At 43.5% G+C, this 22,063-nt stretch overlaps 7 protein-coding genes across 9 annotated transcripts; 2 read left to right on the plus strand and 5 right to left on the minus strand.

Moving 5' to 3' along the window:
* Positions 1–1,229: 1,229 nt before the first annotated feature.
* LOC108049310 lies at positions 1,230–3,014 on the minus strand. The gene is made up of 5 exons (XM_017130451.2): positions 2,945–3,014; positions 2,806–2,871; positions 2,050–2,451; positions 1,741–1,982; positions 1,230–1,681 (listed from the first exon to the last, which is right to left on the minus strand). Exons 1-5 carry the CDS (start codon positions 3,011–3,013, stop codon positions 1,519–1,521), a joined length of 942 nt encoding a protein of 313 aa, XP_016985940.1. The 5' UTR covers position 3,014; the 3' UTR covers positions 1,230–1,518.
* On the minus strand, positions 2,896–6,744 carry LOC108049309 (beta-parvin). The gene is made up of 4 exons (XM_017130449.2): positions 6,500–6,744; positions 6,105–6,194; positions 5,764–6,035; positions 2,896–4,093 (listed from the first exon to the last, which is right to left on the minus strand). Exons 1-4 carry the CDS (start codon positions 6,618–6,620, stop codon positions 3,473–3,475), a joined length of 1,104 nt encoding a protein of 367 aa, XP_016985938.1. The 5' UTR covers positions 6,621–6,744; the 3' UTR covers positions 2,896–3,472.
* Positions 6,745–6,978: 234 nt separating this feature from the next.
* On the minus strand, positions 6,979–7,562 carry LOC108049312 (transmembrane protein 203). Its single transcript, XM_017130453.2, has one exon. The coding sequence runs from the start codon at positions 7,560–7,562 to the stop codon at positions 7,116–7,118; it is 447 nt and encodes a 148-aa protein (XP_016985942.1). The 3' UTR covers positions 6,979–7,115.
* A 16-nt stretch (positions 7,563–7,578) lies between these two features.
* LOC108049311 (ribonuclease P protein subunit p20) lies at positions 7,579–8,216 on the minus strand. Its single transcript, XM_017130452.2, has 2 exons — positions 7,983–8,216; positions 7,579–7,917 (listed from the first exon to the last, which is right to left on the minus strand). The coding sequence occupies exons 1-2, from the start codon at positions 8,121–8,123 to the stop codon at positions 7,579–7,581; spliced, it is 480 nt and encodes a 159-aa protein (XP_016985941.1). The 5' UTR covers positions 8,124–8,216.
* Positions 8,217–8,268: 52 nt separating this feature from the next.
* Positions 8,269–11,993, plus strand: LOC108049313 (cytochrome c oxidase subunit 6B1). 2 transcript variants are annotated; one of them, XM_017130455.1, is made up of 2 exons: positions 8,269–8,381; positions 11,430–11,993. In XM_017130455.1, the coding sequence occupies exon 2, from the start codon at positions 11,455–11,457 to the stop codon at positions 11,686–11,688; it is 234 nt and encodes a 77-aa protein (XP_016985944.1). In that variant the 5' UTR covers positions 8,269–8,381; positions 11,430–11,454; the 3' UTR covers positions 11,689–11,993. The 2 variants fall into 2 exon arrangements, with proteins under 2 accessions (XP_016985944.1, XP_016985943.1); XM_017130454.2 differs by having other exon boundaries at positions 8,272–8,381; positions 11,427–11,993.
* LOC108049308 (arginine/serine-rich protein 1) lies at positions 9,000–11,122 on the plus strand. 2 transcript variants are annotated; one of them, XM_017130447.2, is made up of 2 exons: positions 9,000–9,113; positions 9,579–11,122. In XM_017130447.2, exon 2 carries the CDS (start codon positions 9,597–9,599, stop codon positions 10,734–10,736), a length of 1,140 nt encoding a protein of 379 aa, XP_016985936.1. In that variant the 5' UTR covers positions 9,000–9,113; positions 9,579–9,596; the 3' UTR covers positions 10,737–11,122. The 2 variants fall into 2 exon arrangements, with proteins under 2 accessions (XP_016985936.1, XP_016985937.1); XM_017130448.2 differs by having other exon boundaries at positions 9,005–9,113; positions 9,566–11,122.
* A 1,398-nt stretch (positions 11,994–13,391) lies between the features above and the next one.
* Positions 13,392–21,364, minus strand: LOC108049305 (transmembrane protein 198). Its single transcript, XM_044461032.1, has 5 exons — positions 20,869–21,364; positions 18,580–18,945; positions 18,338–18,502; positions 16,814–17,155; positions 13,392–16,243 (listed from the first exon to the last, which is right to left on the minus strand). Exons 1-5 carry the CDS (start codon positions 20,953–20,955, stop codon positions 16,058–16,060), a joined length of 1,146 nt encoding a protein of 381 aa, XP_044316967.1. The 5' UTR covers positions 20,956–21,364; the 3' UTR covers positions 13,392–16,057.
* Positions 21,365–22,063: the final 699 nt, after the last annotated feature.

Below are 22,063 nucleotides of genomic sequence, written 5' to 3' on the forward strand. Positions count from 1 at the left end.
TGAATACCAGCATAATTTTAGGGCATTCACAGCATATCTTTTTCTGGAACAAGTTTTTCTTATGGAAGAAAAAAGCGCTCTTGTGGAATTTGGTCGCTGTTGCAGAAATACTCTCTGTGTAAATAGGCTTTTATCAGGCGTGTCGCAAATAACACTACAGATTTTTTTGAGCATAGCTTTCGAAAACAACAGAACATATTTAGAATATTCAATAATCGATTGAATGGTGTAATTTCATTCCAGCTGGGCCACACAAATTCCACCTTCAGACTACAATAATCGAAATGTTGAAATATTTTTTGACCAATTTATGGTAGAATCATTTTAATATATAATAATTAACAAAACTCTCATCACTTATGTATAATTCAACTTATTCTGATATTACAAATAATTACTTGTAACCGAATTGTGCATAGTATTTTACTATATATAAATCAATAAGACTGCAATAATGGAAACGTTGAAATATTTTTTGACCAGTTACATATAGATTTTAGGAACATTCCTGTGTAATGCCAATTTATGGTAGAATCATTTCAATATATAATAATTAACATAACTCTCATCACTTATGTATAATTCAACTTATTCTGATATTACAAATAATTACTTGTAACCGAATTGTGCATAGTATTTTACTATATAGAAATCAATTGTGGAAATTCTGAATATTTTTTATTTTTAGCATACAAAATAACAGAAAATGCATACCATTTTTGAACTGCTGATGTTTTAATCTACAAAAAAAAATTTAGCTATTGATTGTAAAAAATATAACTGAATAATTTAATTTTCCGTTGATAGGTCAGCTTCTTTTCTGTCAGCTATAAACACATTACAAACATATTATAAGAGTAAAAAATTCAATGAGGAATTAAACAAATTAAAAATTTTCCTAATATAGTTTCGTTGTGGTAGAAGTCTATAATATGCACAGAAATTAGAAAAACCCTTTTTTTTAATAGAAATAAGCAGTTTTCTCAAAACTTTAATTTCAAAATGAAATCATTGGCCAAACTAAACTATTTTAGTGCGTAAGACTCCACAAGTTATCTAATTCCGAATTAGAAGTCATCCTAGCTTATCAGATTTCGGACCCGTCATTGGGTACCAGGTAAATGTGTTTCCTCACCCATGAGTCGACACCCTTCTTATCTTATGAAGGCCTGTGGGCAGATTAAAGGTTGTGAAATCTGCAGGGCCAATGAAAACGCACAAAACGGGTGTTCAACAAAATGTGTGTATTCTCTGAGAGTTCATAGCCAGCAAACCATTTAACAAGGGACCTTCGATTACAATATAACTCAATTTTATGTCAAGCCGACGCAGGTCCCGACCGATGGGGTGGCTCTGGCCAGGAACGGGGCACAGGGCACTCAGTTTAGGCAGCGGATTTCCGCCGAGCAGGAGTTCCGTGGTTGTGATGGGCATGCCGAGCAATATGTGGGACAAGTCTGGTCAACATGGCAGCACCGGGCGGGACCCGAGAATCTCGGCGAGATGTGGCTGGGGCGCTTAGTCGCAGGAGCCGTCCAGCCAGCCGTCACGCCATCTCTCATTCACCTTGCTGCAGTCAAAAAGCGGCTTGCCGAGCTTGTCGTTAACCCGGTTGTGGAACTTGCACAGCCACATGGCCAGCTCCTTCTGCGAGTTGACATTGATGGGGTTGACGTCCAGGCTGTAAGAGACCATAGCGTCAAAGATCTGCACTTAAGGGCGCTGCTAAGGTGAACTTACTCGGTGCGGAAGTCCTTAGCGCAGAACTCGCAGGGATAAAGGCGCGACAGCACCTCAAAGAAGGTTTTCATGTCGCGCTTCTCTGTGTCCGTGGGGTTGTCCGAATAGAATGCGGCCATGGTGTGGAGCAGACCCCAGGTGGAGATGCCAAGCCGTACCTTGTCCAGCGGGCAGTCGTCGCGGGGCAGGGCATCCTCGGCGGCGTTCACAGTTAGCTTCTCGGCGGCGGCCATGTGCTTCACCTGGAAGGAGGGGAGGCTCGATTACGGGCTGGCTGCGTTGACGGAGTGGACAGCAAAATCACGTCACCTTGGCGCTCTGAACGCTGGAGATCAGGCGCTGCTGCTTCGACCACGACTTGAAGTCGTTGCAGGTGCGGCAGTTGGAGTCCTGCTTGCCGGCGGTGGCGGTGCTCTTGCGATTTGCCGCAAATGGTGACTCCTGGTAATCCTTCTCAGACTCGGGATTCGCCTCGGAGGACATGCTAAAGTCCGGGTCGCGGATCAGGCGGAGCACGGTGCGCTGCAGGCGGCGGATTACCAGACGAGTGGCTTCGCGACTGAGCTCTAGTTGTGTGGGGCTGCTGTAGTCGTAGCCGTAGTTGTAGCAGTGGCGTCGCAGGAGGAGCGTAGTGGCAGTGGGCAGTTCTAGAATCTTGAAACTTCGCTCGGCTATTGTGAAAATCATAAAAAGCATGCGCATGGTTGCCACCTTGTTTCAAAACGACACATTACTTTAAAACCTGTTTGATTGTTAGTTTTGCACTGACAAAGCGGAAATCGAGCAATGCTGCGGGCAAAGGGCCGTGGCCGAAACCTGGGCGAAGGTTGAGGTCCAGGCAGACGATTTTTAATTCAAATTGTTCTGGCCAGCGGGCAGTCTGGTAGCCCAGCCGCAGCAGTAATAGATAACAAGTAGTTGCGAGGAGCAGTCTGGCAGCCCAGCCGCAGCTGTGATCGATAACCAATCGTTGCAAGTTGCGTCCGCAACCGCCACAATTCAAAAAGCAAAGCGGGAAGCGGCTTTCTAAGGGACTCCCTGAATACGACGGACAGGTAAACTTACATGTGAAATTGATGGAAGCTGGCAATTGTGAGTGATGCAGCCCCAGATAAATTTTGAGCCTTGAAACTGTTTAAAATAGAATAACACATATGCTATTGGCAATATTTATTGATTTTTCTAATCCAAATTTTTAACGTACACAATACAATTTTTGAAGACTTTTCCGTACACTTCTACATTTACAGGTTTTATATCTGATCTGTGACATAATTCGCAAAAGCTCAGTGTGATATAAAGGCACAATCTCGGTTATTTGTATTAATACAGTAAATTCACTTAGTAACAACAACTACAGCTGGCACGTGAGTAAGACAAGTTAACAACTGGCCGCCGGGTTTGGGTTTGGGTTAGCTCTTCTCTGCCCTGCTTCAGACATCCTGGATTCGAGCAGCTCGCAGTGGTTAGACGTACGACACATATATATATATATATATATATAAAAAAAGAGTCCTTAAAGCTGATTACAAACGATGTAGCAGCAGATTTTTTTTATTTATATGCAGGAGCATTAGAACGCTCGAATGCTTCAGCTGCTGCACCGTTTACAACCAACTTTGGAACGCATATAAATTAATCGTGTAAACATTACAAAAGGTTAATATAAAATATAAAATTGGCGCCGATTGTTGCCCCTCTGGCTTTGCGGTTCGCTTCCTCCGGCTTCCACTCAGGCGTAATCCCTAAACATGGTGAACAGGCTGTAAAGGACACGCAGGGTGGACTTGAGGTCCATGTTGACGATGTCCTCGGGCCGCGCCTTTGGCTTGGGCAAGCCCACGTCTTGCATCAGGTCAAAGGCGAAGGCCACGTTGCTCACCATCTGATCGACGTCCTGCGGCGTCAAATGGAACTCGTGCAGCGGGACAAAGAAGCCCCCAAGCAAGCCCATTAGCAGGCAAAGATAAACGCCGTCGCGGAAGTCCGTGTTTAGGTCGCTGATCTCGAAGTTCAGCTTGGCGAGGTGCTTATTCACGAACGTGATCAGGGACTTCTTCACCACGGCAAGCTTGTCGGGCGCACAGTCGATCAGAGTGTCGAAGGCGTCCTTTTCGCAGCGCATGCCCAAGTCGTCGTATTCAGAAGTTATCTGCTCTTGGAACTTCTGCGCATTCAGCACTCCCGCGTTCTTTTCCGCGATCACAACCGTCACGAACACGTTCTCCGGTAGGCGAACGGGCGCCCGGAAGTGTCGTACCAGAGCCACCAGCAGGTGGAGAATGGCCACAATGTTTTTCGAGTGCACGCTGGCCACCGACCACTTTGGGATCTTCTGGTGAAAGCCGAGTGTCTGTGGAAATAAAGAGAAGATGGGGGATATAGTGGAGCAATTCCAATCCCTATGAAAGTCGAACTATAATTCGGCGAATCTTTCGCTTAAGGTGCACACCAACTATTGTCAAAAATACAAGAATAATTTGTATTATGGTAAAACCGACAGGCACAGAAGCAATTTGCTGCTGACGGAATTTTAGCTAGCATCAAAAGAAAGCTTTTTAAAATGAGGAAGTACCCTAATACATTGTTTTTCAGTTCAATTATAATGTTTTAACTTCACGCACTTTAAACAACTATCCATGTGCATTTGCTTCAAGGAAAACTTATATCATTCCTTATGGTATAATAATAATATAAGAGTGTGACTCTTCTATCAAAAACAATTTTTTTCTACCATTCGCTTTGTGTGAGCTTCTTTTGCAAAAAGTTATGGTGGAGCATTCGAAACTCATAGGGAATATCAAGGAAAAACGCTATTATCGCTATAAAATCCAAAATCTCGACGTTCATACGGACTACTAGCTACTGATCCCGATATTTACTTTATAGTTTCGAAAATACTTACTTCCCTACTTTACGAGTTTAAACTAATTTCGAATGAATGCAGATAAGGGTGGTCCAAAATAAAAACCTTACTCTCTGTATAATGTGTGAAATAAATTTATTCGAAAGATAACAAATTTTATTAAGTTTTAGGCGTTTTTAATGCCAGCAATAATAAATTTGTTGATCAAAGGCAACTGTGCGTATAAGTGATAAGCTTAGAATCCAAGGCGGAGCCCCAAAAACACATTTTTTCCTCAAATTTCTTCTGGTTTGCATTGATTGCAGTAAAAAGCTTAATATAAGCGGGTGAGAGTAAGTCCATAAAATGTTCATAAAAATTTGTACCGCCCTTATTTATTTACATATGTGTATTACTCACAAATTAAAAAAAAACTTTGAAAGCGAACTTTTGCAATCCGATAGTTACAGGTTTTGGAATTATTGGTTTAAATAATCCAAATCTTGTATATTTAAAACAACGAAATTTTTTAAATTTCAACCGATCTTTTCTATGGCAGGATAGTTATAGTGACCCGATCGGCATAATTTCTTATTTGTAAAATTTGTTGTTGATAGCTTTACACGTACATACCTATGGTCACTGCGACAAATAAATGGCAGCCATAGGATATAGTAACCGATATGGTCAGTTGAAAGCTTTTAAACTGTTCTAGTTATGCTGATATTTTATAGATCCAGAAAAGAAATTGTACACTAAACCACATTTTGTTCAAGACCTTTACGGTTGTAGACAAAAATATTTTGATAGTTTGAGTTGTTTCGAGAAAAACATACTTTTCTAAAACATGGTTTGTTTGTCATAGTTTAATCAACAATGATTCAAAAATGGAAAGGCCGAGACTTTTTACATTCCCGTGAGTATATGTACTTATGAAAGTCGTACCAAAAATCGTTCTACGATTGGATATACATGGTAAATTTGAAGAAGTCTATTGGATTAGAACGAGGTAAAGGGAATTTTCTTAGAAGACAATTAATTGGCTAACTAGCGTGTTCCTATAGCCTTGCAGATGGCATAATATTGTCTAAATTATTGTTCAGAAAATTGAAATCCAGACAAGGCCCGTTCAATTTATCCTGCAGGATCAGGCTTGACATAGTATCAAGGACACTCACATGGTTAACGGCCCTTAGGACTATGTTGAGCTTCTCATGCTGACCCTGCTCCGACTGTGTGACTTCCGGCACATCCAGCTTCTTGCCCGTGAGCTTCTCCCAGAGTTTGTGCAGCACCTGGCCGTCATACATGTCCTCCTCCAGATGCTGGACGATGATCCGTTGCTCGGCCAGCTCGTCGTTGATCCAGTCGACGAGGATTCGCTGCAGCTTGACCACCTCGGGATCATTGATGGACTGTGGATCGATGACGGCGCGCTGTTCGTGCTCGCCTGTAAGAATCGGATAGGATAAGTTTTTGGACTCGGGATAGAGATTCCCTCCCAGAGGGATGCACTTACGCAGGGCGTAGTCCTCGGGCGGGATATCATACTGGCTGGGCGAGCCGGGAGAGTCGATGGCGTACTTGCCTTCCTCCTGCACCTTCTTCACTGAAATTGTAGCGAACAGGGAACGTATTTAATGATAGCATCTACAAGATAAACAAAAACGATGACGACACATGGCCATCACACGCACACAGTCCCCTTTGTTTGTGTGCGTCATCAGTGACGCAATGTTCTGATTAATCAGCCCATCTGTTCTCAGAAGAGCTTCGTAAACCGAAAAGGAGGCGTTTCCGGGATGCTTTTTGCCATCATTAGAGGGTTTGGATGTCTAAGTATAGAATCCAGTGGGAACGGTGCACTCCCTCCCCAAACAGAGTCAGTAAACGAACTCCAAGGGATCAACCTACCTTCGCGGGTGCCGCGTTTGCGACCCAGGGTGCTGAACTTGTCCCAGAAACTGTCCTCCTTCTCGCCCTTTTTGATGGCGGTGGGCGTATGCGGAGACTTGGGACGGTTCAAAGTGGACATGGCGCTAACGGAGCTACGTTTCTGGACTCTGAATAGCGGATTACAACTTTCTGTTATTGTTTCGTTTGGCGGAGCTGAGCAATCAGTTTCCCTTGGTGCTGCCACCCGATCGCAGACACATCAGCGGCGCTGACCAACACTGGAATTCGGACTCGACAAACTTAGCACAGATAATTCCCATGATATCCCTATTTATAATCTTCAGATCAATAAATATTCCATTGATATTTTAATATTGAGTAATTTAAAACAACTTACATAATATTACTAAGGCTATACCACATAAAAAGATTTCTTGAGCCTTAGATGACATATCTACTTACTCTACGCTTCAGAAATTGAGTACAAATTTCCAAAGTTCAGTTCAAAAACATTTAATATATGATTCCACTTGGGGCATGAATACACCCTTAAGAATAAAAGATATCAAACACATTTCATCCATATTAGATCAGACAGAATATATGTAAGTGTGATTATATCAAGGGCTTTGGTTCAGATGGAATTGGGCAACTGGCACGCCCTCACCGCTACGAGCTGCAAGAGCACAAAGATCGGCGAGAAGACTTCCGAGTACTCGAGGCCGGTCTTGCTGGAGAGCTTCAGGCAGAGCAGGTATTTAAAGATGGCAATCAGCACCAGAAAGTAGGTGCTCCACATAAAGCGGTGCAGTGCCTTGCGCTTGTTGTTCGAGTCCAGGTACATGCGGATGCCCACAATGACGCAGAAGTACGCGTTGCAAATGTCGATGAAGAACAGGGGGCTGAAGACGGTAAACCAGTCACACATGGCCTCCGGCAGGATACCACCGGGTCCGGCACTGGCCTGCAGGTGCAGCTTGACGGCCAGCGTGATGGTGAACACCAGTAGGCCGCACAGGTTGACCAGGATCTCGAACTCAGTGAGCCCTAGCCAGCGCACCAGCTCCGAGAGCTTGAACATCCCGACAGCCGACTGCCTACTGCCTGGCCTTTGGTTTGCCGCGGAACTGGGCCTGGGATTGGGACTGCGACGGCTGTGGCACGACGATGTCGAAAAGGCTGCGGTTGAAAACCTTGATGTGCAGAGCCGAGTTGTTGCGCTGGCGGAAGGTTACGTCTTCGTCATCGCACAGCGGATGCAATTCGTCCACCAGCTGCACGGTGGAGGTATTGATGGCGTAGCTGAGCGCACCTTCTGAGTTGTGGACGAGGCGTAGAGCGAGATTGAGGCCGCGGGTGACCGAGAAGCCCATGCAATGCAGGAAGATTTCCCGGGCGCCGGCGTTGAGCAGCTCCTCGCAACGGCGCTGCTGTGACTGCCCGGGACACAAAAAACATTAAGGATTACCACTTGGGAGAACCAAGACTGTTGTTCACTTACCTTAAAGTCTGTCTTGCTGGTGATGTAGATGTTGTGTCGGTCGCTGGCGGGTCGCGGCGGCTGCTTGCGCACCACTCGGTGGTTGTGGCGGTGTCTGGTGGATCTCGGCTTGGTCCCGTGCTCGGGAGGATTGCTTCCCATTATCAACAGCGGAGGAGGATGCGACTTGTGTTTTCCATCCGCGCGTGTCACAGTTTCGGACTCCGAGTCCGATTCCGAATCGGCTTTCGGCAGTAGGCAGCACTGGCGCTGTGCCAACGGCGATCTGGCAACCCAGCCCTAGCTGTCACTCTGACAGCCAACGATAGCTCCGTTCGACCATCGCCATTCCTATCGCACAGGGGCTCGTGAGATTCTCGGCAGTTGAAAATTTTTCGTCGTACTCTCGGAACAACAAAGGTATGTTTTTCGCACCTTATCAAGTAAACCAGACCGTAAGCCAAGGCACCGATCGATCGATTCGAGTGCCGTCTAGCCCCTAAAAAAAGAAACTGGGCCGTAAACCGTAACTTCGCAATCCGCAACTCGTAACTCGTAACATACGCACACACACATAGACACTTGCGCACTAACACTTCCGCTGGCCAATATTCCTCGGGCAGGAGGAAAAGTACAAGTTACATAACTCGATGGTGATGCGGGGGCAGGGGCAGGGCTGGTTGGGGACGGGGACTCCGTCGTCTGCATCCGTAAGTTGCCCCGATCCAGGCGGGGATCCAATCCAATCACCCTGGGTTACATAAGTCTACGCTCGCAAAGGGGGTGGACGCAAAAAAAAACAGCCCTAGTATATCCTTAACCACAATCGTAGCCAGAAAAACAAATCAAATCAAATCCCATGCACTGCGCGTCCTGGTTCGAGTAACGTTTTGTATTCATGCGTTCAAGTCATTTTTCCATGCAGGCGAATCCGAAAATCCGATACGTTTCAGAGTCGCAATCAGTCAAGAGTTAAGCACTAAACCCAAGAAAAACAAGCAGGCGCACCTGCAACTGATTCGAATCGATACGATACGATCTGATCCCATCAAGACAATCCAAACGGAAGGAATCCTCCAGCACGGATGATAACGTAACGTAGCCGCAACGTTGGAGCAACACCACTTCCACCGCAGCGGACATCGCAAACAAGTAAATTACCATTTCTCATTTTATCAAACAGAAATCTGCCAGCCAAGTACAATCAAAGCAATCAAATCAAATCAAATCAATGCATCCAAATCCAAGTCAAAGTCTAAGTATCCAATATCCAAATTGCATAAGAGTCGCGTATATGCGCCGTGAACAGAGCCTGTTCCGCGAGCATTTCTTGTCGCCCACATCCACTTGGTTGGAGCTCTGGCTCCCTAATCCGGACCCAAATCCGGTCCTCCGGTCGAGGAGCCAGCGCCAGCCAAGTCAAGTCAGCGCAAGAAATTACGCTAGATTCTCGATTCTCGATTCTGACAAGCGTCAAGCGAACAGAACAGAACAGAACCAAACGGCAGATACTAAAAAGAAAAGAAAACAGAAAGCATACTGATATTGTGTATAGGTATTTCGTAAACGCGCTTCTGCCAACTGCTCGATTTAACGCGGCATAGTTTCGAATTGCAGATCATCACTACATCCGACATGTCGGCGGCCCGCCTGCCCTACTATCAGCAGGATCAGGACGACCATCACCTGCAACAGAGGCGTGCCGGGCGCGGCCATCAGCGCGGCCACAACGAGCGAGCCTCCGGAGGAGCTTCCAGGCGAGAGCGCAGTCGCTACAGTCGGAGCCGTTCCCGCAGTCGCAGCCGCTCCGCGGAGCGCTCTGGCCAGCGTCGCCGCCGCCAGGAGCCGCAACGGCAGCAGTCCCGCTACCACAGGGACCGCGACTCCAGAGATCGTTCCAGAGATCGCTCCAGAGATCGCTCCAGAGATCGTTCCAGAGATCGCTCCAGGGATCGCGAACGTGATCGAGAGAGGGACTACTCCAGACGCTCAAGTCACTACCGCCGTTCGGAGTCGCCGACCTCTGGTCCTGGCCTAGGATCCAGCAGCAGCAGCCAGCGAAGAGGACACTTGCCAGTATCTACCGGCAGACCAGAGTTGAGCGCCGTACAGAAGGCTGCCGCAGCAGCTGCCGCTGCTGCAGAGCACGTCCAGTTGGCCGGCAAAAGCAGCGCCGCTGCTTCGGCCGTGGGCGCCTACTACAACCTGGACACCGACGAGCCCTTCGACAAGGAGCGCATTCACCGCGAGATGGAACAGAAGCTGCGCGAGACGCTTGCCAGGGAGGGCAAGGTGTACCCACCGCCCAAGCCGGAGCCACCTTCGCACCCCGTCTTCGCTAACGACGGCTCGTTCATGGAGTTGTTCAAGAAGATGCAGGAGGAGCAGAAGCAGCAGGTGGGCAGCCATCAGGTGCAGCAGCCAGCGATCCTCGCCGCCGGTGGAGCGGAGGAGGTCCTGCAGCAGCAGCAGTTGGCCTTGGCCGAGGCCACCACGGTGCCCGTGCTGCCGGCAATCGCGTTGGGGGCTGCCAGCAGCGCTGCCGCTCCGTACATCGCCGCTGCGGCGGCAGGCAAGTTGGCGCCTCCCCCTCCCCTTGTGGGACGACGACGCGGCGGAAAAGTCCTAAAGACCGGCGTAGTGGCCAAGCTGAAGACGCCCAACGAGAGCGATGTGGACCCGAAGGACTTCTGGTCGCTGTATTTGGCCGAAGTCAACAAGTACAAGAGCAACGCCTGTGACACGGACAACGGCAAGAGACCGCTGGTCAAATAGTAGCAGCAACAGTCCCGCTCCTCATAGAAACATGAACTTGAACGCAGGCAGAGGGGCAAACGTGAACTCCCCAGCCCATACTCGATTTCGATTCGACCAATACCCCTCTCGCACTTTGCGATCCCCTTCTGAATATTTTGTACACGGGAATAAGCGAGCACAGATCCGTAGTTTGTAGTTATAGTGGAGGGCTTTCGAGCTGCAAGCGCGAGCAGTGTAATTTGTATTTTTTTCACACGGGTCGAGGGAATAGCTGCAGCCTCGATATACACATAATTAAATAATCATAGTCTAGATCGTAAGCCTTAACTTTAGAAGAACCATACGAGATGTATCTCTCTATTTAATATGATATATACCGCTCATTAAGCAACCACAAACTTGAAGAACTAACCTTTGTGATTTATATATTTATCTCTTCCTCCCCGTTTATGCACTGAAATTGTATTTATCGTATCGTTTTCATTCTCATTTGGTTATGTACCTCGCCCTCACGTTAATCCACCACATCCATTCATCTCTTTCTTTTTCGTTCGGACTGTATAACTCCTTCTCTGTCTATCACTGCCTTGGTTTACGATTTGGTTGCATTTCGATCGATGATTTCCTCCTTGCCTTCGGTTCCGTTCGTTTTTATTTTCTTTTCCCAACTAAAGTCTATATGCAATTTTTCATGTCCAAAAACAAAAGCAGCGACAAATCGTCAGACAGCAGCAACATGTCCGCCTACAAGCTGGAGACCGCCCCGTTCGATCCACGGTTCCCTAACCAGAACGTGACCCGCTACTGCTACCAGTCGTATATCGACTTCCACCGCTGCCAGAAGAAGCGCGGCGAGGACTTCGCGCCCTGCAACTATTTCCAGAAGGTCTACAAGTCGATGTGTCCCAACGCCTGGGTGGAGAAGTGGGACGACCAGCGCGAGAGCGGCACATTCCCGGGCCGCATCTAAATCCGGCCACCGCATCCCGACCCCAAACACAGGACACGAACGATGGGCGGACGTAAAGGAGCGTGGCAACCAGAATTCGGCAATTGCAACCATTTCGACAGCGACTAGTTCATGTTTGTGCTTTCCCGAGCGATGAATGCAGACCATCATCGACAAATACAAATACACAAATGTTCAATTATCTGAATTCTGAATCGACTGTTTGTTTCTTCTTAATCTTGCTGCTGGCCGAAAAGGAATTCGAAACAGATCCGCGCAACTGTATTCCGATGTGTTATTAATTAATAAAATATTAGTCACGAAGACGTCATCGTTTCGTCATTGACTTGGAGGAACTGAAGTTTCCACAGTGAAGTCCAATCGCCATCAGTCATCAGGAGGGACAAAACTAACAATTTTTGAAATATTAGTCACTTTGATCACTTTTACGAGAAAAAAAGTAGTTCCCATTTTTTTTTCTTCTAATTCATTCTTATGTTATGAGATATTCTTATCTCAATGTTTCTGAATTTTTACTTTTTATACCCTTGCAGAGGGTATTATAATTTTGGTCAGAAGTTTGTAACGCAGTGAAGGAGACTTTTCCGACCCTATAAAGTATATATATTCTTGATCAGGATCAATAGGGGAGTCGATATAGCCATGTCCGTCTGTCCGTCTGTCCGTCCGTCCGTCTGTCCGTCTGTCCGTCTGTTTCAATACCGTTTGCGAGCTCAGTTTAAAAGCTAGCGATCTGAAACTTTCACAGTCGTCCTAAAACAAGTGTACGCAGATCAAGTTTGAAAACCGCCCCGATCGGATGTCTATATCCTATAGCTCCCATAGGAACAATCGGATATAACTTGCAAGAATGGAAGATATTTCGCGCAGTGTAAAAGCTATTGACATAAATCTTTCCAAATCTTATTTTTTTATGCGAACCTTGATCAGAGTAAAAGCGCGTGACGATCGGACGTCTATATCCTATAGCTCCCATAGGAACAAAAGGGTAAAATCGGTTAAAATTTAATGATTTTTAGGATATTTCACGCAGTATACAAGCTATTGACATGAATCTTTCCAAATCCTATTTTTTTATGCATACATTGATCAAGGTGAAAGCGCGTGCCGATCGGACGTCTATATCCTATAGCTCCCATAGGAACAATAGGGTGAAATCGGTCCAAATTTGATGATTATCAGAATATTTCGCGCAGTGTGTAAGCTACTAACATAAAATTTTCCAATTCTTATTTATTTACGCATATCTTGATTAGGGTAAAAGCGCTTGCCGCTCGGAAGTCTATATCTTAAAGGAGATAGGAAAAATTGTTAAAGGCTGCGAAAGTATCCCTTTTTTTCTATTTGTATATGACATTTTTGCAGTATAAAATCAATTGACTTGAAACGATGCAAATCTAGTTTACTTATGTATACCTTATTCCTTTCGCTACTTTTTCACTTTTAGCAATTTCGTCAAAGTCTGCAAGGGTATTAAAACTTCGGCTTGCCGAAGTTAGCTTCCGTCCTCGTTTTTATTAATTACAAAATATTTTTCTCGAATTAAATGACTTCTATTAATTATTTTTTAGATTCAATAATTATTTCCTTTTTTTCTTATTATTTATTTTAATTTAAGAAAGATTTTAAAGATCCGCCAAAGCTTTAAACAACTTTTTTTTATAATTTTAGTAAAATGTCAGTTTTTTTTTAATTTGGGCTTAAGGTTTATTTTATGGATATTTTTGGAAATCACATTTGAATTATTTATGTATTTCAATCTAAAAACGTACTGTGAGTTGAAGAAAAACACATGTGTGGCCTGCATAGTTTATTTAATATGTTTTCTTTTTGGATATTACAGATGCTTTTATCAGCAGTATTCTCAGCTTCGATTTCACTTTGGCACCAGAAATTTGAAAATCCACCAAAGCAATATTCAAAGCTAGAATCGCACTGACTACAATCGTTTTTTATTTAAATCCTTTGATTTTTTACTTAGATTTTAATGTGCAACTCTTTTATGATTTTTAATACTTTAGTTTGCAGTTATTATCCTTTTCATTATATTTATTTAAGTGTGTCGAACGTTTGTCTTACAAATTTATTTTATTCGCCGAGCTTAAATTTGCAACATACCCCATTATCCTCCGATTAGACATTGCTTTTAAACAATAAAATCACGAGAGGAACCGAATTAACATCTTATAGGAAAAGATACTGAGTCAAACTTTTCATAAATAATTCATTTTTTAAGATTGAAAATGCATTGGTACTAATCGATAATAAATACAAATAAAGCTCTTGATAGGTTATTGCATTTCCAACTTCTGACCATCTTGCTTTAAGAATATGAAATTCAAGACCTGTTAATTTAAAAATGTCAGTTGCTAAAAGTTTTGCCATTTTGTATTATTCTTATTGATTAGCGAATCTATTTTCAATTTTAAAGAATTTTCGAAATATTTTTATCTGGCTTATTTCGTTTTTACAGTTTGTTGGATAGTTTAAAATCAACAATTGCGGACGGCAGCAATTCCTAAAAACTAAGAGCTAATAACATAACAGGAAACTTGAGTTGTACATATATTTGTGATTTGGAAACCAACCGATTCGATATGGAAGTTTCTGCCTGGCAATGTCCAATCCTTCAAGGCTTGCAGAAATTTTTCTGTTTTTCTTTTTTACTCATTATATTATAATTTTGCAATTGTTCTTTGTAAATGTCCAGCTAATGAGCCCAACCTTTTTTGCGCTAAATGAAAAAAACTCTTGTACTAAAAAAGATCGGAATTAAGTCTAAAAAGGTGATAAAGTGGAAAAGAGTGGGAAAAGTTTATAGGATCACATAGCATGTTGTGTGAAAAGAGTTTCAAGTTTAAAATTAATATTTAAAAATACTTATGGAAGACTGTCAAGACCTTTCAAATGTATTTTTTCTTATTCCACTATTTATGTTCGCAAAAATTGCGCCTAGGCTCTTTAACTAGACAGTTAAAAACGTTTTATATCACTTACCTTGGTACATATGTCTCGGCTAGCATTGATCGCGTGAAATTTTTGGAATTAATTTGAGTTTGTACCGCTGTTTGCATGGATCTAATACCTTATAATATATATATTTTGAACGTTAATCTTACGGATAATGCTAAGACGGCTGATCGAGCGGATCGTTTAGGGGTGTTAAATGCTGACTTGGTCGGACCTTACATTCCCCTCCCTTACAGCGATTGTGAGTTACATATATCGACATGGCGTGTGTAGTCAAATAAGTGGCTTAGCTTTGGCTTTCCGACTGGCTAACGCTAGGTCTAACTCTAATGGCTATGGCTCCAACTGTACAGGTTTATGCTTTGAATTCATCTGCCCAGAGATGGGACAGTCATACTGAATTGAGTATAGGGCGTTCATAATTCTTTTCCGCTTCTCCGTCGCTTCGCTTTTTAATTGTACTTAATAGGTATTGTATTGTATTTTGCCTGTCCTGCGGGATCGGGAAACTGCATTATATGTTTGAGCGTATAGAGTTTGCAACGTAATTCTTAGGCCTATGTACTTGATAGTTTTAATGGAACGAAATGCCGACGCTCCATTCATGAGCTGCTACTGATGCACCTATGTGCGCCTACTGTATCTCTGGTTTTCTTTCGAGTCGTATAATTATAACACAGATATGAACTGATTAGTAATTAGTAATTGCGGTTGCCTGGCTATATTCGAAGTGGGAGAAGCGTTACTAGTACTTGGTTAGGTTTAGTTTTAGTTGCAGGAATACGATGTACCCATGATCCACAATAAATCATTCATCACTCGCAGATGTCAACTTAAAGTAGTAGCCTAACTTATGTGCGGCTCTGTAATTGCACCGCACATACAAGTAAATGTGTATGTATGTATACATAGGGAGTATATCTATTTTTAGTAACATTCGAATAAGTGAAGAGAACGAAATCCACTTCCTGCCATCTCCTCTCGGCAATCGGATGTCTTACATTCTAGCTGTGCACGGTTCCATTAATCTTAATCTACTACTTGTCCCGCTGATCTCCGCTTGGCGGCGAAGTGATGCGCGCCGGAAGTGCTCCAATGTGCGGGAAACCAGCTCCGGATCCGTATATCCTCTGATAGTTAAAGCTTCCAATGATCCTCCCCTCTGTCTATCCAGTGTTTCCAGCGCTCCCAGTGTCCGGCACTTTGTGCCCCATCTTCAAAGTCTACATGCAACCGTACTTGTTTGAGTCATCCCCTCCGCAGGACTCTTTAGAGCCCTCGATCCTTCCCGTCCTCTGGTCTCCCAGGTTTCTCCCCCGACCCGTGTCCCATCCACGCCCAAGTACCGCAGCCCGTAGCCCCCTTACGGGTATAGTTACATGTAGCTATTGCTTGTTTGTTATCCAATGTCACGGACGATCTCAATCTTGTCGCACAGCTCCGAGTCGGGGTCGTGGATGGTGGTGAAGTGCGTCCGGTCGCTCCGGAACGTGTTCCGCTCGTTCGAGCTGCTCTTGATCGACCGCTCGGAAGGCGTCTCCGTACCGCTAAGCTGGATACGCTTCTGCAGCGCCGATACAAAGTTCTGAATCGAAAGATAATGATAAATCGCAGATGTGTTTGCCAAATCTTAATCTTAAAGTAAATGGGACTTTATCTGTAATTCTTGGTCTAGCCAACTTTTATTTTAAGAAAACGAATTTAAGATTGTGGTAAATGTTCCAAATGCAAAGGATACTTTGCTTAAAAGGCAAGACAAGGCATGGACCTATGTGTACACAGTGCCATTTGAATTATATCTCGTTAAAAATTGTAATGGGTGAGTCGCTCTTACAGCACTTAATATCACCCTAAACCTAGAGGAAATCGAGGACTAGTTGGAAATCATTATTAAAACAAAGGCAACGATATATGTATGTAACACGCACTTTTTCGAAAATATTTCTTCTGGTAGGGCTTATATGCACCAAAGCGCGTAGTATTGGGATTGGGTTCAATAGCACAGTGCAACATGCAAATTGCTGCTGCAGCTTTGACTTTGCATTCTAAAAGTACTTCATAACACTAAAAACTGTGCCCAGTGTAGTTCTTCGCAAAAGCGAACTCGATCGGAGTCAGTCCCCGATCCCACTGCTCCACAGAGTAGTCCACTCACCTGCGATATGATGTCTCCGCGGGCCGTGCGCACCTGGTACAGGTACCGGAACTTGCGCTGCCTGGCCTCCTCGCGCGTCTCGCGGGTGCGGGACTGGGATCGACGCACGGGGGCGAGGGCGTGGCCCGGCCCCGCCTGCTGCTGACTGTGCGGCAGGTGGGCGCCGTGGGCGTGGCCGGGGTGGTTGTGGTGCCGCATGTAGACGCGCTTGCGGTGGTCCACGCGCCAGGCGGTGATGAAGCACTGCACCATGATGCTGAGGACGATGGTGACTGGCCAGGCGGCGATCAGGAGGCCGCCGTAGCAAGGCGGCGGCGAGGGATGCGGTCGCATGCCGATTATCTGTGGGCGAAAGGCGGAGGATAATGCGAAAGACAGTTAAAAATAAAAGCTTCATTTAAACTTGTATGTCTAACTTATAGTTTTGCAACTCAAATGGACAACTGATAAAAAACGTTGATAAAGTATGACCAAACAAGAAAGGAAGCAAACTTCGACAAGCCGAAGTTTATATACCCTTGCAGTTATTACAAATCGACTACATTTCGATTTCTATACCTACATATATTACTAAAAACATTACTATGTCGATTTTGGGCTGCATTTTGCCATCGTTTCTATGGCAGCTATATGATATTGTTGTCCGACTTTAATAAAACTAAAGTGTAATTCTGATAAAGTATATGATTACAATATCTCAACGGAATATTTTTATAAATAGAAAAACAGATAAATAATTTTTTTAAATTAGTTTTTTTTTTAATTTTTTGATTTTCCTATGGGAGCTATATGATAAAGATGTCAGATTTTAATTTAATTAAAACCGCAATTCCATAGTATTTAAATAATATGTACCAAATCCGAAAGAACAACAAAAAAATTAAAAACAACAAAGTTATATTTTTTTGAAATGTTTTTTCCGATTGTTCCTATGGGAGCTATATGATATAGTCCCCGATCCTGCTCGTTCCGACTTATATACTACCTGCAATACAAAAACAAGTTTTGGGAAAGTTTTAAGCAGATAGCTTTATAACTAAGAGACTAGTTTGCGTAGAAACGGACAAGAATATATGTATATACTTTATAGATCGGAAAAGTCTCCTTCACTGCGTTGCAATCTTTTGACTGAAATTATTATACCCTCTGCAAGGGTATAAAAATTGGTTTTAAAAACCTCTCCACAACAAAATTCTGGAAAGATCATGCCGATGATCTATGGCCAAATGGTAAAACATGCAAAGGTCTCCACCATTAGTTAAATAGTTTGCAAGTCTCTAGAAAAACATAAAATAGCCGTATCCATCTTTTTCAAACAGTCAACTTTCTATAGCTTTCTTTATATAGTAAGAAAAGAAAAAAATTGCCTAAGTACATAAAATAAATATAATAAAAAGGACCGGACCATTAATGGGAACCATACAAATCGAACGTCTATATAAGGATATGTATGATATAGGTCGGATAAGTCTTTACTAATCTTCCCGGGGGCCAGGAAAAAATAGATATGCTTTTTGTACTTACCCAATTGATGGTCTCTAGGCCGTGCATAAAAAAGTCGATGGCGCTGAGAATCATGGCCGTGCCCACAATGCTGGAGGTGAGTATGGTCACGTACTTCACGCAGCACAAGGTCAGCACCGAACAGATGACGGCGCCGCCCACCACGGCCACATAGATCTCGCGGTACTGTCGAGGGGAGGGATATATTAATAGGTATTCATAGTAATCGAACTCCGAAAGGCAACCCCAAGTGGGGGACTTACCCCGAACTCGTTGTCCGGAAAGGTGGCCACGCACACGGCCATGGCGGCGCCGGAGAGAAGGGCGCCGGCGAAGGCGCTGATCAGCACGGAGGCCACCGGGTACGTGGAGCCGAGGACCGCGCCCAGCAGTCCGGCCACGATGGCCAGCGCCGAGTCCGCCGGCTTGCCCAGGAAGGTGATCTGGAAGTCCTGCAGGATAAATATACCGTTGGCGCCCACCATCAGTCCGCTGAGGAAGCCGACAGCGCGCAGGCAGCGGTAGCCGAGCAGGGCGTACACTATGCCGAACACGGCAAAGATGGCCCACAGGATGGCGGCCAGCGGTTCCGGCGCAGTGGGTGTGCAGGTCTGGCCCTCCAGGATGCCCTGTGGAAGGAGGTTAGAGGGTTGAGGCGGGGTCATCGTAATTCGAACAAGGACGCGACACACTTATCAAAGGGCCGCGATGATGGCGCCACTCTTCTGCTCCCAACTTTTGGTTACTGGCATGTAAAGTATACATATGACGGTTTCAATTTACGCCACTTAAAATACACATTAGTCCGCCTAGAGCTAGCTAGCCCTCTTTACGATACCCATATGACTCAACTGCATATTATCTATGACAGGGCCCTGAAACCTATTGAGATTTGTAGAGTATTAAATTCTTTTTAAAATGTATATGGTTAGAATCGCCACTTATTGCCACTTTTTCCAAAATTTAATTTTTAAGCACATAACCTCAAGTTTTTCAACCTTAACAGTAGTTGCGTTGAATATTAGAATCCTTTTGATTTTCAATGAAATATTGAACTAGAATCCGAAGAGCATGATGTTTAATAGCAGGTGCCATTTTTTTTACTTATTAATAAAATTTGTTTAATCCGATTTTTGTGCATTTACATTGAACCTTTGTGGAACGAAGAACATTTTGTTTTGCATTTTGAATTCTATTCAGAAACAGATATAAAAAATATAAAAAAAATATAATATAAATGTAATTATAAAGTATATAATAAAAAAAAAAAATTATTCGATTATCTTAAAAAATAACAAAAATACTAAATCGATCGTATGGCAGCTATGGGATATATTTGTTTGATCCTATTCATTTTAACATATATGTTGCCTAAAGATACCAAAATACGATTGGTAAAGTTTTATCTCGATATCTCTAAAATTGAGCGAGTTATTAATTTTGGCCAACAAAAGTGGTCGTTGGCCCCATAGTGCAGGGGTGCTCAACTTACTCCTAGGTAAAGCTTTAGGCGCACACAGCATTGTAAAAAAACATTTTACACTTTCTTCTTTCTGTCGAGATCATATCCTGATTGGACCGAGTAGCCGACAACAATTTTAATTTGTATAAAATTTTTTTTTGCACCCCTGGTGCAAATTTAAATTTTGGGTTTTCATCGAAAACTTAAGAAATCTACTGGTTTCGTAGAGGATCCTGATAGGATCAAAATATGCAAAACAAAATAGATATTTAATCTGTTATTTTGATCCTGAATCTGTTATTTTGATACTGAAAACCGTGTAATTTTAATATTAAAAAACATCGGTTATTCTAAGATTTAAATAGATGTGTACCAAAATGATACTGGGAATTAGCAGAAATCATAACACAACAATGCTTTAATTTTTATTTTGTGTAGGGCGACGATTAAAAATATTTCGAAATGTAAAAACGGTTTCAAAAATTTTTCAACTCCTTCTAACATATTGGAATGACTTAGATCATTAACGGGATGAGAAGAGAAGATGACAACTTTTACACGCTTATAACATACATATATCAGAAGTATATAGAAGAAACAGTAAATAGTGAATATCGAACCAAGAGTTTGCCAAGAGTCTGGCTTATAGTGATAGCTTTCAATCGGAGGGAGTAAATATTACACGGGCATGTCTGTATTTTTTTTATCATGCTTACATCCTACATATGTATACTATCCTAACATATTTTTGATTTTTTGCAGAAATATTTAATTAACCTATTCCTTGTTTACAGCAGGTACCATTATTAGGTTCTTTAAATTGCGAGTCAGAGGCGAACTAAGGCTTTTGCAATGGGAACATTGAAGGAGCGCAGCGTCAGCTTCCGTTTGGTCCTGATGGTGACACAGCTATTGACACACAAACCCCACTTATACACATTATACCCGACACTTTGCATATTGTTTCGACTTAACCTAAAAAGCGTGCAAATATGGGCGCCTGTGTTGGTGTTATTTACGGCGAGTCCTGTGAGAGAGCGCGTGTGTGTGCGTGGGGAGTGTGTGAGTGTGGTTGTTGAGTGTCACGAACCTTGATGAGAAAGGGCCAGTCCAGGTGGGTGGTGCCCATTGAGTCCTCGCTGCCGTAATCGTATACCATGTCCGCCCCCACCCTCATTCCGGCTGATTAATTTTTGGCGGACGCTTGGCTTCCAAAAGCGATCTGTGATTTGTTGTTTTCGTTGCAGCAGGATACCAGAAGAGTATCCTGGTAGTCGATAGTCGGTTAATTGGTCCTCACTGGCACAAAACGGGTCCACATTCCTTCACTGATTCGGGCATGGCTGTCCCTTCTCCGCTTTGTGTGTCAACCAAAACCAGAGAAGCCCTAAAATAGGGCGGAGCACTGGATGTCTTGCAGCCGAACTTGCACAAAAAATACACCCGATCCTGCCAGCCAAATTACTGCGGGTATGCTGCAGTATTTGTACACATTTTCGCACTGCGACGTGGGACTGGACGCTTGCTACAATCGGGGCCAAGCCAGAATAGCTTGTGGTACAACAGGAAAACAGTCCTGCGGCCACGACAGGGATGGCTATGGCTATACAACGGCGATGGGCGCCTGTCCGCTCTTGTGGGTCAGAAAGGACCTAAACAACCCCCGAAAGGCAAAGCCAAAAGCTCAGGAGCCAAAGCTTCTCGCTCCGCGCAACCATGACCAGGTATACTATACCATTTAAGGTCTGTTTCTCTGCAAGGTATTCTCTTAGTTTATAAGACTTTAACTACTGTGTTTTTAGGCGAATCCCAATTCTGGGAAATATTTTGTAATACAATTCAAAAACAGATGAGGCATTTAATAACCCACACAAATTTCAAAGAATTAGCCCGTACTGAAAACTAATTATGTCCTTTAATAAGCTCAAAAGCTTTTACTCTTTATTTAACACCGCAAATTAAATTCCCAATTGTTTTTGTCAATCGGAATAAAATTTTAAAATAAAAACAATGTAAGGAGTTGTAAACATTATGTTTCTTGGGTATTTGGGTAGGAACGTGAAAAGCTATGGATTTGGATTACAGTTTAAATTCGAATTTTACCTTACGGGGGCAGAAGTGGGCGTGGCCAGACACAAAGTTGATCTGCGCGGGAAAAATGTCTCCCTTTTATTTAATTTATCGGTATCAGGTTTCAAATTAATTTGCTTATTTATTTTTATTTTTATTTGCTACACTTACCCATTTTAATGTATTTGCAATAGTTGCAAATCAACAAGACATGG

This window comes from Drosophila rhopaloa, unplaced genomic scaffold (genome assembly GCF_018152115.1).
Source record: "Drosophila rhopaloa isolate 14029-0021.01 unplaced genomic scaffold, ASM1815211v1 contig_3, whole genome shotgun sequence".
NCBI classification, from domain to species: domain Eukaryota; kingdom Metazoa; phylum Arthropoda; class Insecta; order Diptera; family Drosophilidae; genus Drosophila; species Drosophila rhopaloa.